Here is a 16,732-nt window from a genome sequence, read left to right on the forward strand (position 1 = left end):
CAACTGTTGCCAGTCAAAGCTTGGTGACAGAAATAAATAAACTTTTGAGGATAATTGTTAAGCACTGGCCAAAATTATCATCATCTCTGTGACAAAGTCCCAACAACAAATGTGCCTCACAATGATATTTTTGGCCAGCCCACCACTTAGGGACTGTTTTTGCTGGTGTATGGATCACAAATGACAAGGATCACAAGTGCCTTTAACCCACAATGTTTGTTACCAACCATTATAATATGTGTTGCCCTATCATGGGAATCAACATGTTACATCACTGCATAGCATGGCCATTTATGGACCATATAATGTGTTCACACATTATCCTTTATGATGCTGCACCAAGCAAAAAAATCGCCTTTCTGTAAGATCTGTGTCTCGTAGAGTACTGAGAAATGAACTGAAAGCCAATAATGGTCACACTCAATTAGGTGCTCTACTTATACTAGCCGTTTCCTTTAATTTATTTTTCCAGTGGATGATTAAACAGTGTAAAACTGATTGCACTGTAGGTGTAGCAGATATGAGATACCTCCTACCTTCAGTAGTAGGTGATACTTCAGCACCCTCTGCATGGGAACAACAAGAAGATCCTGCAGCTTGAACTTCCCTTCCTGCACCTTCATAGTACATTCCTGTGGAACAATGACACAAGCAGCAAGGTACATGTAATTATACATTGGATAATGCAGCAGAGTACATGTCCTACTAACAAGCATCCATTCACTGTTTAATAATTCATTGTGTTTTGGTGCATTGCTGCTGTTGCTTCCACACATTTAATGGAATGCCCCGTTCCATTAACAACAATGAGGTCAGTTTATTCTTTCCAGGGCACAAAAGCTCTGGTCATGCCAGCCAATTGATGATTGATCTCACAATACCTTTTGCAGGATCCCGTGAAGTTTCTCTTTTGCGAGATTTCACAAAGTCAACTATCAATTTTTTCCCCTTCAATGTCCTCTCCCGAGCTCCGTAGGTTTGAGCTACTTTGACTTAGAAAAAACACTTAAACATTTTTATTTTGCTGTTCATGAGAAGCATCTGCTACTGTGAACCACAGTTCAAAAAAAGAGATCTCAAAAAATTTAGGATCAGTATTGATTTGCATACATTTAAAAGGATTACAAAGTAATCTTAGAGTTTAGATATTCATCAGCCCACATCTAGACAAATCATTTGTACACAGATGATTCAGTACTGAGGCTACTCTTCGTAGAAGTGGGTGTCTGTCTTAAACTGGGAAGCCACAACACATCCATAAGGTTCAATGAGTTAGTAAAGCCCAGGGTAACAGCTAAAGGCTTAAAGGAATTACTGGACAAGTGGCAGTAAGACAGCGACAGTGTCATTTTGTCAGTAAAAAAAAATTACAGTCCATTGGGCTCACAAACAGTCAGGTATGCTGAACCATACATGCTCAGCTATTCTTATTCACTCTGGAAAAAAGCTTGTAGTGAAATATTCTTTTTTTTTTCGCTCATGTGCACTATATCAGTGGGGTGTCAGTTACTTGGTATCAGAATACAAGGACATTACCTCTACTTTAACCTTGACATCCTCTCGTGTTGCTATTAGCTCTTCCAGTGTCTTCTGGGCATTTTCCATGTGACTGCAGTACTGGCCATAGATCAACAACCTGGAGAAAAGCACAAACACACCAGCTGTTAATCTAAATACACTGCCACAGCTCGTCATCTTCATGTTCACAATATGTGACAAAGGACAAACTAATCCCAAAGGTGGTTTCTGTTTGAACCTTAATAAAGACTGGAGAGAGCATCATTAAAAATATCGTCTTTCTTTTGAAGGCTTTTTATTACAACTGACACTTTTTCCCCTAAAAAAAAAAAAAAAAAATCTGATGCCACTAGGGATCGGCACACCCCAGTCCCACACCTTAACCTGCTGCCTAATTGACACTGAACCCCACCCCGATTCCTAGGCTAACAATGTCAGTGGTGGGCTCTTAACTACATTCACTCCCAAAACGCCCTCTGCAGCCAAACCTATCTTAGAAATGGTTGAGCTTCAAATGATGAAACATTAATGTCCGTGGGCTAGGATTTTGATTTACACTTTTGTTCATATTCTGTGTCCATCAGAACATGCAGAGTCATAAAATCTTTTCAAGGCTGAAGGTTTAGTTAACAATCAAAAACTGAAACCTAATAAGCAGTAATGAGTCTCTTCATAATTTTCAAAATGTTGGAAGGATATCACATCTTTGTAAAAATATGGAGACAAAGGAGGCTGCTGCCTGAATCCACAATTTGCTCTGAACTGGTGAGCCTTTAGGCGATGCACTGCACATTAATTTTAAAGATTAATAACACAATCGGAGAGGTCATCCTGAGAGTCATTTGGCACAATAGGCGGTAGATAAATGAATATCTGAATAAATGTATTATGATTAGGAATATGTGATACCATAAATAAGTAATGACTGGATTCTGATCCCAGGGTATATTTGGAGGGTTGGAATCCTCTGGCCAATAAGCTGTAATCACAGAGCACTAATGAAAGACTGCTTTATATCAGTTGCTTTGCCGAGTTCCTCTTATCAGTGTGAGGGGAGAAAAAAAGCTCTTAATTTTGAGTAGTGATGATATAAGAGCTGTGTTTATTAGATTTTACAATGGGACCCTGACACAGATCTCTGGGTTCAGCTGTGAGGGAGTTCAAAGTCAAAGTCATCTTGCCTGGAGGATGCCACTGCACATGGCACACACTTCTCTCATTCACTCACTGAGGCAAAGTAGGGCATTGGCACGGCTGGTATAGTGCTAACCCCCAGCCCCCTGGTAGACTTGGCACTCCACTGTCTTAATCTGAATCTTGAGAGGGGCGCGGCGGCGCACAGAGCTGGCACGCTGATGTCTAATCAAGCCTCAGATAGATGTGTGAGCAGCATTGCAAGCAGAGCAGAGGTGCAAACAGGAAATAAAACTGCAAGATCACATGGGTTCCTGCTCTTTCACTAATTATACACACAGAGAAATGCTATTTACTCAATTTTAAGTTTAATAAACATAACACTTGCTATTTTTGACACATTTTTAATGAAAAATAACCATACTGATTTTCACCACATGGCTTCATGCATCTTGAAGTTGTTGTAAATGACACAGGGCGGTGGCTGGTGCCAACACTAATTTCAAGATTCAAATTTGACTCAAATTTTAATATTCAAAATAAACACTTTTTTCCCTAAAGAATTAGCCCAAAACTTAGCCTCGTATTTACAAATCTTGCTGCTAAAACAAGTATTGACACAATTCTAAGTTATGCACTACCTTATGTACTGTAATAGATACTTTATTACTCTGTAGAAATGGATTTCACTTCTTTGACTCTGTTGCTCCCAAAACACTTCAAGTATTAATTTATGAATCTCAATTCCTAACACAAAAGTATCTCTTCAAAAAGCATCTCTTCAACACTGCTGAGGTTGTAAATGTGTGATTCAGTGTCACATGGAACTCGGAACAAAAGCAAAAGTTTCTCTTTAAAGCAGCATTTCTGTCAAAGGGATGATGGCTGAAGCTTCACTGCCCCACAGGTAAAGTTCTGACTAAGGGCCCCCTGCAGTGAGGCACCTTCTACCCTGATATAACTGGCCCTGGGTTAACAAGGCCTTGATTAAGACTTGAGCCGTGCATGGAGAGACAGCTCCCGCTCCTCAGTGATTGAGATAAATGGGAGCCTCAATCAATCGTAAGGCAGCAGACGGACTGTGCAGCGTAGCGAGGATCCAGGTGCACGTGCCAGAGACACTCATTATATAGTTTTCAAGACATAATGTGACATGAAGGTCTTCTATTAAGAAGCTGTTCCATGACAGGAATCCAAAGGGCTCAAGCTGGTGTGAATGTGGGAATTATAATAGCACTTTAAGTGATGTAGGGCATTAGTGGCAGTCACACCGACGCCGTTTGCCTGCAGAAATATTTTTGAAAGATTAATATTATTTAAAAAAACTTGGCAAAGCTTAATAAAATAGAGGCAAAGCAGCTACTTCTGAGGTTGCACAGACAGAAAATGTTCATCATTATTAAGGACCTTGTTACACAATGTATGAAGGCCTGACACTACAGATTAATATTCATGAGTGTGTGGCCTTAATAAGAAATTATACTTAAAGGAACCTGAACGATGTGTTTCTCACAGTAATGGCAAGAACTACAGTGAGTGAATGAAAAGATGAGTGATGCTTATCTTGCTGGGTTGAAAAGAAGGCAATTCTTTAAAGTGTGTGTTTACCAGCATGTGTCTTTATGCATTCGATTGTGTGCCTGGAGCCAGCGGTTTGTTCTAGACTACCTAAGGGCTCAATTTCTGAAGCTTCCACTCACAACATATCAACCCATCTCTGGGCAGCGCTGTGATGAGGAGGCATTTTAGTCTCTTTCTGCTCATAGGTTTGGTTTTATAGCAGATTTATTATATAGTTCAATCTCAGCTTTCTGCTTAACCGGGTTTCCTACATCAGCTGTTTTTGGCAGCCAAGCTCTGATAAACTCACTGTATTGTACGCTGGCTGTTTAGCACCAGACGGCAGACTTACAAAGTTGGTAACTAACTAGTGAAGAATGTGGAACATTTGGCTACTAGAGGGACAGATGCTATTATGAGGAGTAGGTGACCAAACCAAAGCTGAAAGGAAAGTGAATCCTGGGCTTACATGCATCAGCTGGACACAAACACGACTTCAAATGAATGTTAATGTTGCTAGAGCATGTGGCAGCTGGATGTGGAACTGTTTTTCCACATGTCAGCCCTAGTAGTTTCTTGTGGGGTTTTACTGACCCAAAGTGGCAAAAAAAAAAAAAAAAAACCAAAAGCCAATGACAGAACAACAATAACAATGCACATGTAAGGCGTTAATTTAAAACAATCTAATGGAATCTCTCAGGCTGTAGGTTTTATCAAAAAAAATAATGGTGCTGGACAAGAGCTGTCAATCAGTTGGTTAATTTATATTCACTTTGGGACAGAGGTTTCCAAAGACTTATCAGATTTACAGTATGTGCTCAGTGGAAAGGCAATGCATAAAGTGATGTATGTATGGTAAATAATACGGTATTTTGAAAAGTTTGCACAAGATAAATGACATGAATAGAAAATAATACACCTTGTAGGACTTTAGCGGCTACTAAAACATGAAAGGCACCAAAATATCACACCCAAGTTCATCACTAAACAAACATGACTAATAAATCAGTAACTTGATTCCATATTGTGTGAAAAATAATTTCTGTGTCCTCTTCCCACAGACAGGCAGTGGAATAAAAGGTGTAATGACACACAAGCACACAGCAGCATGCATCTACTCTACTAGTCCAAGACACTGTGATAAGCACTCTCTTTACTTAACACCTCATCTGGATACACTGCAATGGAAGGTAACGGCTCATAAGTTCATGTTTCCTCCCTGTATTTCTGCTTCAGTGTAAAAAAACAACAACATATGTATATAAAAGAAAAGGGGGGTACATTTAAACAGTTACACTGTCTGATATATGGATGTATTAAGGTCAGACAACGCTATTTAGCAAACTGCTGCCCAGAATGAGGACAAAAAAAAAAACAAAACAAAATCCAATAGGACAAGCCAGACATTTCTGACAGGAACATATTTCTGAGTGTACACATATATATGAATAGTCAAATATTCACACTGACAACTGACTGACAAAATCCTTAGTCGGGTCCAGCCCTAGAAAAGTTTGTAAACAGACACATGAGGAAGGAAAAGTAAAAGCAGCAAGAGCAACAAAAGCAGAAACAACAACCTCTAAACAGCAGAGGTGTTTGAGACAGGTTTCCTTCAGGTTGGAGAGTCTGATGAAGGAGTGTAAATGTGTCATTTATATTCTTTTCAGTGCAGGTGAAACTGCCCCGCTGTGCTGGCCTCTTTCATAATGAGGATGCTGCCGTGCTTGTTATTTCACAGAAAATGCAATTTTGAGTAACTGCGCCCTGGGCTTCCACTCCCACCCTCGTGGAGCTCTGAGCCGAGTCAGGTGACTGAGGAAATCTCCCAGCAAACCAGAAGTGACAGGCTGTGGCAGCCAGTTAATATTCTCTGACACATGGCATTGGGACCCCCTCACCTCCACTCAGCATATCCAGCACACAGCAAATAGAGGAGAACATAAAGCAAACACCTCCTGTAAAAAGGCTCATAGTGCGGCCACGATTAGGCCACTGCAAGAATATCTGGGAGCCAGATTACTCCGGAAATGAGTTGGGGAATGTCGCAAATGAGGACATCAACAAGAGGGCACTTAGATACCCATTTAGTTTATAGAGTTTCCTCTGGGTGCACTTTTCCACTCAGCTTGGTTCTGGCTGTTTAAGAATTGAGAAGTAGTCAAGATAAACCAGTGACATTTTCACCACGGCATTCAGTTCAATGACAAATGGGGGGGGGACACGTCTTCATCTTTTGCACCAATATGAGAAAAAAAAACATACAAGCGCATTGTTGTAAAGGTCACAGGGACAATTCCAGGCCAGCGCACACAATTCCATTTTGGAAAATGTCGTAAATATTAATAATGAACAGTATGTCATCACCACATTTGTTTATGAATAGAAGGTAAATGTTAGATATTCTGTCAGAGGTAGACGGTTATAATTCTTTACAAAACAGGCGGGTCTTTGGCTCTTTTTAAGGTTTGGGCTCCTTAGTTCCAAAGAATGGAAATTATATGTACTATAGTTTATAAAGATATTTTAGTTTGGCGTGATTCCAACTTTGTGCCAACAGTCTGACAGTCTTGTTTCAACATGTTCACACCCTCACGCACAAAGCCATAAAGGAATGGCTTACCACGCTTGGTGTGGAAGAGCCTGACTGGCCTGCACAGGGCCCTGACCTCAACCCCATCCATCACCTTCGAGCTGACTTGGAATGACAATATATCTAATGTAATGTAATCTAACTGTAGAAACTACTGTTTCTGTTGAACTCTCTTACTGTTTCTACCTCTCCACATTCATCTTTTGAGCTTTCATGTCACATCAACAACCTTCCAGTATTTTACAAAGAACCTCTGGCTAGTTGTTTATGTTATCTAGTATTGGGTGCAAAAGAAGTGTTCCCAACCACTGATCAATCAGATCAGAGACTCAGATGAGCTAAATAAGGAAGGAGACGCATCAGGAGTGTGTGCATGTGTGTTTTGGACAGAGATGGAGATGCCTGCTTCTGTCTATTAGTAGGAATAGAGTCTTTCATGTCACACCAACTTTGTGTTACGCAGCCCTCCAGGCTTAAGGAAGAGGCCTGCAAAGAGCCTATTACCTGAGCAAACTGACATTGCCCAAAGAAAATTAGCTATCAGGACCAATGTGCAGAGAAATATAATATGTACTTATGAATGCAAGAACAGGTACATACACATGCAGGGAAGTGTGTGAGTCACCCAGTAATGGCTGTATCATTCGGGGAAAGAGGCCTATCCATTGCTGTGCATAGAATCATGACCGTGGCCCGAACCTATCATCACCATCATTACCATTACCTATGAAGCAGCAACACTCAGCGCAGCAGGAAAGCAAATCACTGTGCCCCTCTGGGATGCAAATCATTCACACGTTGCTCAGCAGCTGGGCAAGATGGAGATCCATCTGAGAGAAAAAACCTTTTCACCAGTAAAATTCAGCTTCCACCCGTTTCACATTTTCTAACCTCAATACTGAAGAAATCTCTCTTAACAAGAAATCTGTCCTAAAACCTTAATTTTCTCTGACTATTGTTGGGTAAAATTATTAACAAGGCATACTTTAAGGTTGATTCTAATATTTTATGAATTAAAAACTTAATTAGTAGAAGATTAACATTATGTTTGTTGATTAGTTAACTTGTTTGTTTACTGTGTGTCATATGATTATTCTATCATATTAAGAAAATGAATAATTAGGATTTAGTTTAGAGCATGCATGAGTTTGCTTACTTGTATGTTACAATTATGTTAACATAGTTAGTTGAGTATCTCATTCTATGTGTCCACTGAAGTATTGGCCAGTATTTACTGTGTTAGCCAACTGGGGTACTGTTTAACATCAAGGGAGACTGATTCACTAAAACACTGAATCACATTAGATTTACAGCTTTAGCAAAGAGGGTCCACAGTTGTTTTATGATCACCACCTGGCTGAAGAGGCCAGGGAATTTGGGGTCACTGGGACACTAGGGGTAATAAACAAGAGATTAGATCTAAAAGCCAACAAGAGGAAGACAACTTCAAAAGACAGGGCAATATACAGACACACACAGGCAAGACAGTTTAATTAGCCAAACGGGAAGCCATGTCTCATATAGTATAACAAAGAAAGGGGTGAGTGTAGGTATTTAGACAGAGTAGGATTTCCTCCATCTTTAGGAAGCTGCTTTTCCCATTGGAGCAGGAAGGATGCAGAAGGGGGACGGATGGATACATGGACCAATAGAACAGCACGAGAGGACCGGACCAGCCTACAAGGGCACATTTGAAATTGTATAAAAACAACTGAATGGAGGAGGACAGCGTTCCTTCTCCTCCTGTAGTCAGGTTGAACGGTTTTGCTGTTGAGGTCAGGGCTTCAGATAGAGATGGAACCCAGAGCTCTGTAAATTGCTTTATTCGATGGTCTGTTTAGTTATGATAATAAATGTTTGAAAATTGATATTTGATTCCGATTATTCTTCATGAAAGAACACGCTGCACTATTAAGAAAATAAACTGTCAACTTCTGTTCAACTGAACTTTTCAATTTCAGCAATAACTGGAAAAAAAAAACTACACTGGATTTTACAAACCAAATATATTTGCTTAAAGTAGGATTTCTAAAGAATGCAGCTCAAAAACTGAATCAATACTGATTACCAAAGAAACTGGTGCAGTAGTGTAAGAGGAGAAACTGTTGTCCAGCAATATAATAAGCCAACGCAATCTCGAGTGGATTTACTATGATTGTTTTGATTGAATGGGGAACAATTAGTTACATGCTCTCTCAGCTTTTTGTTTTAATTGACAATCTTTGAACAGTAATCCCACCAATCCTCCGACAGACCTGTGGATACTGCAACTCCTTAATTTTAAAGGGCAGAAAAAAACACCCAACACTGCCTCCATTCAAGTGGATGTTAACAGCATGTGTATGTGTGTGCAGACACATAAAAAGTTCAGTTTACTAACCTTTCTTTGAAGTCAAGGAAGATCTTTCCCAAGCCACTTCCTCCACTGACTATATTCAGGTCGATGGCTCGCAGGAGGGCAAAGTGGACTTTGATTACATCCTGTATGAAAATTACAACTATTGGAATTTGTTCAATGTAAATACAAACAGTATATAGATGTATACAGTGTTTCCTGTCCCTGGATAGTAGGCTACATGAGGTGTGCAACAGTGCATGTACACATTCAGTACAGTTCCATGTACAGTAAACAAGTTTGGTATGCCTTAGGATTCAAATACTTACTTTTTAGTCTTATGCAGTCTATATCTATCTATATCTCAACATATGTAGGACCTAAATTGACAAAACACAAGTTCTAAAGCGTGTTGACAATCCGCTTAACCTCTAGTAGTTCAAGGACAAGGATGGCATCAGTGGTGGAAGAAGTGCTCAGACTGTCTGCACACACATGTGTGGTGTAGAAGATAATTATTTAAGAATGTAATTATGTAAGAATGTTAATACTGTTATAATTTTTTTAGTATAATACTTGTGTGGTGTAGTAGAGAAACAATTACAGCTTGCAAACCAATGATGGTAAGATGATGTCATGGGGTAGGACTGGATAAGTCTGACTTCTTCCTACTCCATTCAAGCATGTACTAGGTATAAGCAAATTGATATTGGATTATGTGTACAATCATGTGTGTTGTCATATCAACTGTCTTTACATGCTTGAAAGAATAAATCAAATCAAATCAAACTGTTTACTTAAGCGAAAGCAGCAACATCACAGTGTAAAAATACTCTGCTACAAGTAAAAATCCTGCATTCAAATGGTTACTTCAGTTCAAGTACAAAAGCTTTAGCACAAAATATACTTATATAATTAATATTGCATTTAATAGTTTATTATTAAGCAATTTCCAAAAATAAATGGATAGTGTAGTTTTAGTAAAAATTTTTCAAGTAGAAATAATAGTACTTAAACTACTATACATTACTACTATATATTTGGTGTCTCTAGCCAGAATTTACAGCATCAGGGTGGTGTATGTGGGACTGATTCAGAATAAAAGTAGCTGTAACTACATCATTTACAGTCTCTGTGGAAATGCTGTGGTTTCTAAGTAAATAAGCTGTGGATTGAATGAAAGTGTGCGCTGGCCTTGTTAAAGTAAAGTAGTTATGTTAATATAAATCTTATAACATTACAATAAACATACAAATTGAGTTGAGAACATTCTCATATGTGAACGTATGCTCACAGTTTTTAAGCTGTCATTTTCTTTTAGGTGGTTGTTTTATGATAAATTGATTTCTGATCAATCTGCACAGCAAGAAGTACAAATTGAATCTTTTGTCCCCCCCACCCCCCGTTTAATGAAAACACTAAACCATGACACCAAAATCTGAACCGTGAATTCCGCCATTAACACCACTAATATACACAACACATCCAGTCATTTACTGAGCCATCCTTATACATGCTGAATTACCCACTTGGCTCATGACAGACCTAGGCATGCTGTATAGACCTCCTTTTCTTAGCTTGAGCAGTTACTCACCTCAAGGTTGACAAAGATAGCTTCCATGTCCTGTGGACTTAAGACTTGCTTCAATGGAATCATGTAATTCTTGAAGAGAAATAAGAGTAAATATCAATAAAGGCCCTCTGTAACCGGGCAAGCTTCTACCAGATCTGTAAGAATTTATTTAATAGACAGCAGAACTCAAAGTTAACTGCAGAAGATCAATACCAGGCTAGACTGTAAAAGATAAAGTCAACCGTGTATGATGTTATTTCATTCAGGGCTATAATGGTGAGTGTGCTATACTGTACAATTATTCTGCATGCTGCCCTTGCAGAAGAAAAACCTGATGTTGTTTTATGGTTGTCACATTACATCATCATAATAATGACAAATAGATCAACTAAGAAGCAATGAAGAGATGACAGGCTTTATTAACCCCAACTCAATTAAGCCTAACGAGTCCTCTGATCATAAGAAGGCTATTTATTCTTATTTAGTCTCATGGTGGTCTGATGAGGGAAACACAGGATACACATTTAGTTTAATGAAATTAGGGGAACGGGTGATTTGTGGCCCTCCATCAAATCGCGAATGAAATCTGTCAACAGGGAAACTGATGTGTTAGCAGCACTGATCTCAATAATGGTTAATTATCACAAAGAGAGACCTGGTGTGTGTGTGTGTGTGTGTGTGTGTGTGAGTGTGTGTGTGTGTGTGTGAGTGTGAGAGAGAGCGAGAGAGTGTGTATGATTCATTAAGCTAACAGAATTTATTGCATTACTAGAAAGCACTTGGAGTTTGTTGGTATTTGTGGACAGCAGTGTTGTGGGTAGTGATTTTTCCAGCAGTTCAGTAGTGAAGTAAGTAAATTTGTCCATAAACTACAAAACAAATATGTTAAGGTGGACCGGGAACATGCACACGTTCCTTCCGCTCTCATAAAGTATATGTGACCATCTAAAATGAACGCACAGCAGTAAAGTGAGCAACTTTTCTTTCTCAAATAGTTTCATACATACTGTATGTACAGTCCACCAGTGTGACACAAAGGTGCATTAATTAAGATTTTACACATTGTCTGACAAATCAAGTGAAAATGGGACTGGATGCGATGTCTCAGCTGTACAATCCCCCTCCATGAGACTCTGCTGACTACAGGGATTGTTATTAATCAAGCCTCTCTACTCTGCGTTTTCAAAACACGGTCTGTACGTTAGACTCGCCTGCCACCTAGCAAAGGTAGTAAGTAGTTTTTCAAACTGCAAGTACAGTAATCATTTCAAACACCCAGTGATGGAGGCACTCTCAGCAGCTAAACATCCAAAACTGTGGCTGCTAGACTAAAGAGGCCATATGCTTGTGCACTGAAAACGTTGGATAAAGACAGAGCAGGAACCGGGGGTAACATCCAGGGTTTGACAATACCGTAGCCCGATGGCCTGTGGCCACCATACATCACCAGTAGGTAACCCACCATGGCCACCAAGCTTTATCAGGTGAACTACATACCAGGATGTTTATGACTTGATTGAAATAGTGCAAAAATCTCACCTCAATTTTAGGAAGCACACATGTAATAAGTATGGGACTATTCTTTTCGGATAAGTGCTTCAACACTGGTTGCCAGCAGGCGCGCGTCCTTGGGTCTGCGATGTGCATGTCTATACTTAAAGCCCCAGGGATCAGTGTCTCTTGTGGGGCCTGAGTCAGTAATAACCATATCGATCAGCTCCTGTGACATTTGTGTTCCCCACTGAATCTGCCAATAGCTGACATTTCCATGCTGTGACCCGGCCCACTAGCCAGAGACTCCAACAAAGAACTGACAAAACCAAACTAACACAACATTGCTTGCACCAGGAAAAAAAAAACTCACGCTTATCAAACATATCTCCTCATACACACATTCTTACACTCACCTTCTCAATGTCCTCTAAAGTCTTGTAGTACTTTGCTTCGGTCTCCTGGATCTCCACTAAGCAGCAATTTCTCTTGTCATCTTCTGTCATACCCATTTTCTATGGGGAGATAATGAACTATAATGAGTTGGGATGATTATGGTGCATGACTTTGGATTATTGATTATCTTTTGAATAATTTTCTTCTGGTTATTGTTTTTTTTTACCATTTATAGCTTACATTTGAATTGGTTTTTCAGATATGTTCATCAATATCACACAAGGAATTCAAACACATGGCCCTGCCTTGTTCAGTGGCTACAATTGTGGCACATAAACAGGATTTTAAAGAGCCATAGAGGTGGTTTTTCATGCTCTAGTCCGTTTACTGCAAATCATGTAGACTTTATATCATAGCCAAACATTTTGTAAACTGAGCTTCAGTCTTTGAGTGTTTAATATCCATCGTGTACTATGTATTCTATTCACTTTGAAAATTAATTTACACACTCTTGAAAATTGCTTGAATTGTGTACATGTTATCTGTCACACTGTATTATAGGCACAAGATAATCCAGTCCAGACTTTCCTCTCAATTTACACCTAAACTGCATTACCAAGCAGCCATAATGCAACACTGACAAAATTAAAGCAGACTTGATGTTCACTATAATGGATAACACACCTCAGGCAGGTTTCTGCGGGAGTCTCCTTTACTTTATAATTCAACACTGCTTTCCAGGGAGTCTTGAATATATAATGCATTAAATTTGCTAACTGATTTTCACACTGTTTTTAAAAATTCATGAAAAGCAATAGCTGCTGGAATGGAAGGAAAAACACATCCAAAACTATAGATTGTATACTTGTTATTTAAAACAAGCATGATATCCAAACTGACTTAACCCAGATAAAAATGCTGTTCCACACTGGTATGACTAGAGTTAAGCGGTGACACTAACGTTGGAGGGAAAGGGGAGGCATGTGAGCTAGTGAGCTTTTATGCACACATGTACATGTGGGATGGCAGGCATGTGTATGTACATAGATTAATCTAAGCCTATTAGGCAGATTGCACATTGTAAGGGAGCAGGGGAGGTTGGGAAACACACAAACATACTGTATCTACAAATGCCTAATGTTACACACTTCACAGATCATCTATGCTGCTGCAGCGCTATGAGCAGTTTGACTGTGGAATAAGTAACTAAGCCAACTGGAGCAGGTTTTTCAGTCGATAACTGATGTGATAATAGAAAACCTGGAGAAAACAATACAGAAATGAAAGGCCATGCCAGGCCTCAATCCAGCATGTAATCAACCAATCAGAACCACCACTCAAAGCCAGCCGGATCTTCTTTATTTGTCTAATGCTTTGAGGTTTGATGCGGCAGCTGGTGATCCTTGCTGACGTGAATTAACACTGCAGTCACCAGTGTCTCCGCTGGGCCCTGAATCAGACTTTGGACCAGATGGCGTCTGCTGCTCCCCTATGCACAGTTCACTAATCTAAATGGCAGGTCATTGTCTTGGGATAGTATGAGTTTGTTTTAAATGAAGTGGTGGAGGGAGTTAGATGACAGGATGGGGTGAGTCACAAGCACAGCAGCACTCACCTGCATGTATCTGATCTGCAGCGTAAGAAAAGCAAAGCAGTGCAAGTCAGAAGTCACATTTGCTGCCAGTTATGATTGAGATGTTTACTGTAAGTGCGTTCTGCACACTGCCATCATTGAAAATGTAGTGCTTTTAGTCATAGACCTTTGGCAGGCATCAGGATCACAATATGACAACATAACATACAGTGTACCTGACATAGTGACATCATTATTAAAAATATCCTCTGGGATAAAACGGAAGAGATGATGACACAAAGTTCTTACCATGGGTTGTCGTACTTCCACCTTAATGATGTCCTCATAGATGTCATCCCCATCGTCCTCACATGGCACACAGTCATAGATGTCATCCTCACCCAAGTCATGTTCACTAGGGGAAAGTCACACACGCACAAGTTAAATGAACCGTGGTATGTAAACATAAGCTTGGCTCAAAGAACAAGTCCTTTGGGCTCATATGTCCACCACTCTAAGATCTCATTATCTTTCACAAGCCCTGCCTGAAGAGTGACATCGCTGTTTCAGACAAGGGGATACAGTAGCCAGTGTTCGCAAACCTCCACTGAGCTGCATTATTGAGTGCCATTTCTCTTTAATGTGTTTATGTTGCTTTGGCACCCAGCTAGCTCAGTGACCTTTAATTAGGCAAGCAGCCAGCAGAGCACAGGCAGTTACTGTGGAGAAGAACGTCTTGTGGGAAAGATCCTCACGTTCGGGGAGCTCACACTGTAGCACCCTCAGTTCTGTAAAAGCAATTATTATTTGTGAAACTTACTGAAGCAGTGGGGATGCTTCAGCAGCAAAAGACTTTGGCAATAGACCCATATTGATGTAGTTAATAAGCAGGGAGCAAGCTTTAAGTGACAAAAAGGAAATAAATGATTAAATACTGTAAATAAACAAAGGTAGTAAAAGTGACCATTTAAATAATAGATTACCAGTGTTGAAGCTTGTTTAAACAAACTTCCATAAACCTCGGCTGTATACAGATGAAGGCATAATTGTCCAACACATAATGTTGCCATGGATTAAGTGAATTGCATTGTGGGATACAACATGACCTTTTATAGCCTGTATTTTGTTTACATTTTCACACCATTAAAAATGATACTGAAGTACTGTAGGTGCATCTTCTTTCTATGATTTCTAAGCAGATTTCAGCATATGTATTCATAATAGACATTAAATATAGTAATATCAAAAAGTACAAGGCACAATAAAGCTAAAATAAGTCTGAAAGTGGCTGTCTCTATAATGACTTTAAGAAGGCATGCAATTTTTGAGGCAAACTAGGCACTAAGTCATTTTAAAGGATCTTATTTCCCTGTGTGAGCTCTGTCTCACAACCACTGCTGGAAATCCAACTTCTAACAAAATCAGGACCCATGTGCACCGTTTTCAGAACACCAACATGCACCTGTACCTTTCAACTCCACCTTTTTCTAAATAGAGAAGAATAAATGAATAAATACTATAAATAAATAAAGACTGCTGTATGAGTTCCTTGTCTCAGGGTTCAAGCTCAGCAAGTATTTGCTCTCCTTAAATGTATCTGAGTTAGACCTTAAATCCTACAAGCTCAAGGGTTGCTGCTTTATGCTCTGACCTGCCTGAGCAGGTCAGAGCTGAAAAGACATGTTGTAGGAAGTGTATATACTTTATTAATCCATGGATATATGACAAGAAGATTTATAGGCACAGATAAAGGCTGTTGAATTTTCTCCACTGTGACGTGGCTACATGTGACCTCCGGCAGCTGCCAGCAAAATTCCTCCTTTCATTGTGTGCATGGGGAATTTAAAACATAAGAGAAGAGAGCACTGCCCTCAATCACATATTCAACCCTGCCATCATGCCTGTGTGGGGGATGTTTAAAGTTTTAATTGAGGTGGCTTGGTTCACTCTCTGCACTGTGCTGCTTCTTTCTTCATTAAGTAGAAGTGGCTCATGCTGAATACTGAGAAGGCTGTGTGGGAGGACAAACAGCCAGCAGAAGCTGTCCTATCAGCATCCCCTCTCTGAACTCTGAAACTACCCTACACTCCACAGAGACTGAGGAAAGCAGATGTCGTGCTTCATTTTGCTCGGTTTCCTTAGAGAGGGTATAATGTGATGGAGGTCTAGAGCAGTCATATGAATAAGACCTGAGAAGCATCATCTCAGGGTAGAGCATACTGACATAAGGGACTGCTTCTCAAAGGGAAATATTTCATTGATCAGTGATGACATTTAATCTCTATTCTCTTTCCCACCTGATTATTTTGTCATTGTCCAACAGTCGGATGTTCCGAACACTCATTTCCAGGCATCTGTAATGTGTTTTGTGAAAAGCTTATCAACTTCAATCCTGTACTGACAAAGTTGACTGTATTTTGTTCTTATCAACTGTAGTCAGCAGTATTCTAATAACTGAGCATGGTTTTTCTGATTATCAGAACCTTTAGATTGGGTTTACTGTATTTAATTTTATTTTGCTCTATGTAACACACCATATACCGTATTTTCCGGACTATA

General features: G+C 39.6%; 1 protein-coding gene across 12 annotated transcripts in view; it reads right to left on the minus strand.

The window, feature by feature from the left end:
* Window positions 1–16,732, minus strand: part of vav2 (vav 2 guanine nucleotide exchange factor) — a 169,412-nt gene that overhangs the window by 19,531 nt on the left and 133,149 nt on the right. For 8 of the 12 annotated variants that reach the window (XM_020601014.1, XM_020601011.1, XM_020601015.1 and 5 more), the window contains 7 exons: window positions 14,483–14,588; window positions 14,216–14,230; window positions 12,621–12,719; window positions 10,735–10,803; window positions 9,186–9,286; window positions 1,537–1,636; window positions 537–632 (listed from right to left, as the gene is read on the minus strand). In XM_020601014.1, the coding sequence (XP_020456670.1) occupies window positions 537–632; window positions 1,537–1,636; window positions 9,186–9,286; window positions 10,735–10,803; window positions 12,621–12,719; window positions 14,216–14,230; window positions 14,483–14,588 (586 nt within the window). The remainder of the gene's footprint in view (window positions 1–536; window positions 633–1,536; window positions 1,637–9,185; window positions 9,287–10,734; window positions 10,804–12,620; window positions 12,720–14,215; window positions 14,231–14,482; window positions 14,589–16,732) is intronic. The other 4 variants (XM_020601017.1, XM_020601016.1, XM_020601012.1 and 1 more) reach the window with 1 other exon arrangement.

This window comes from Monopterus albus, unplaced genomic scaffold, assembly GCF_001952655.1.
Source record: "Monopterus albus unplaced genomic scaffold, M_albus_1.0 scaffold50.1, whole genome shotgun sequence".
In the NCBI taxonomy this organism is placed as follows: domain Eukaryota; kingdom Metazoa; phylum Chordata; class Actinopteri; order Synbranchiformes; family Synbranchidae; genus Monopterus; species Monopterus albus.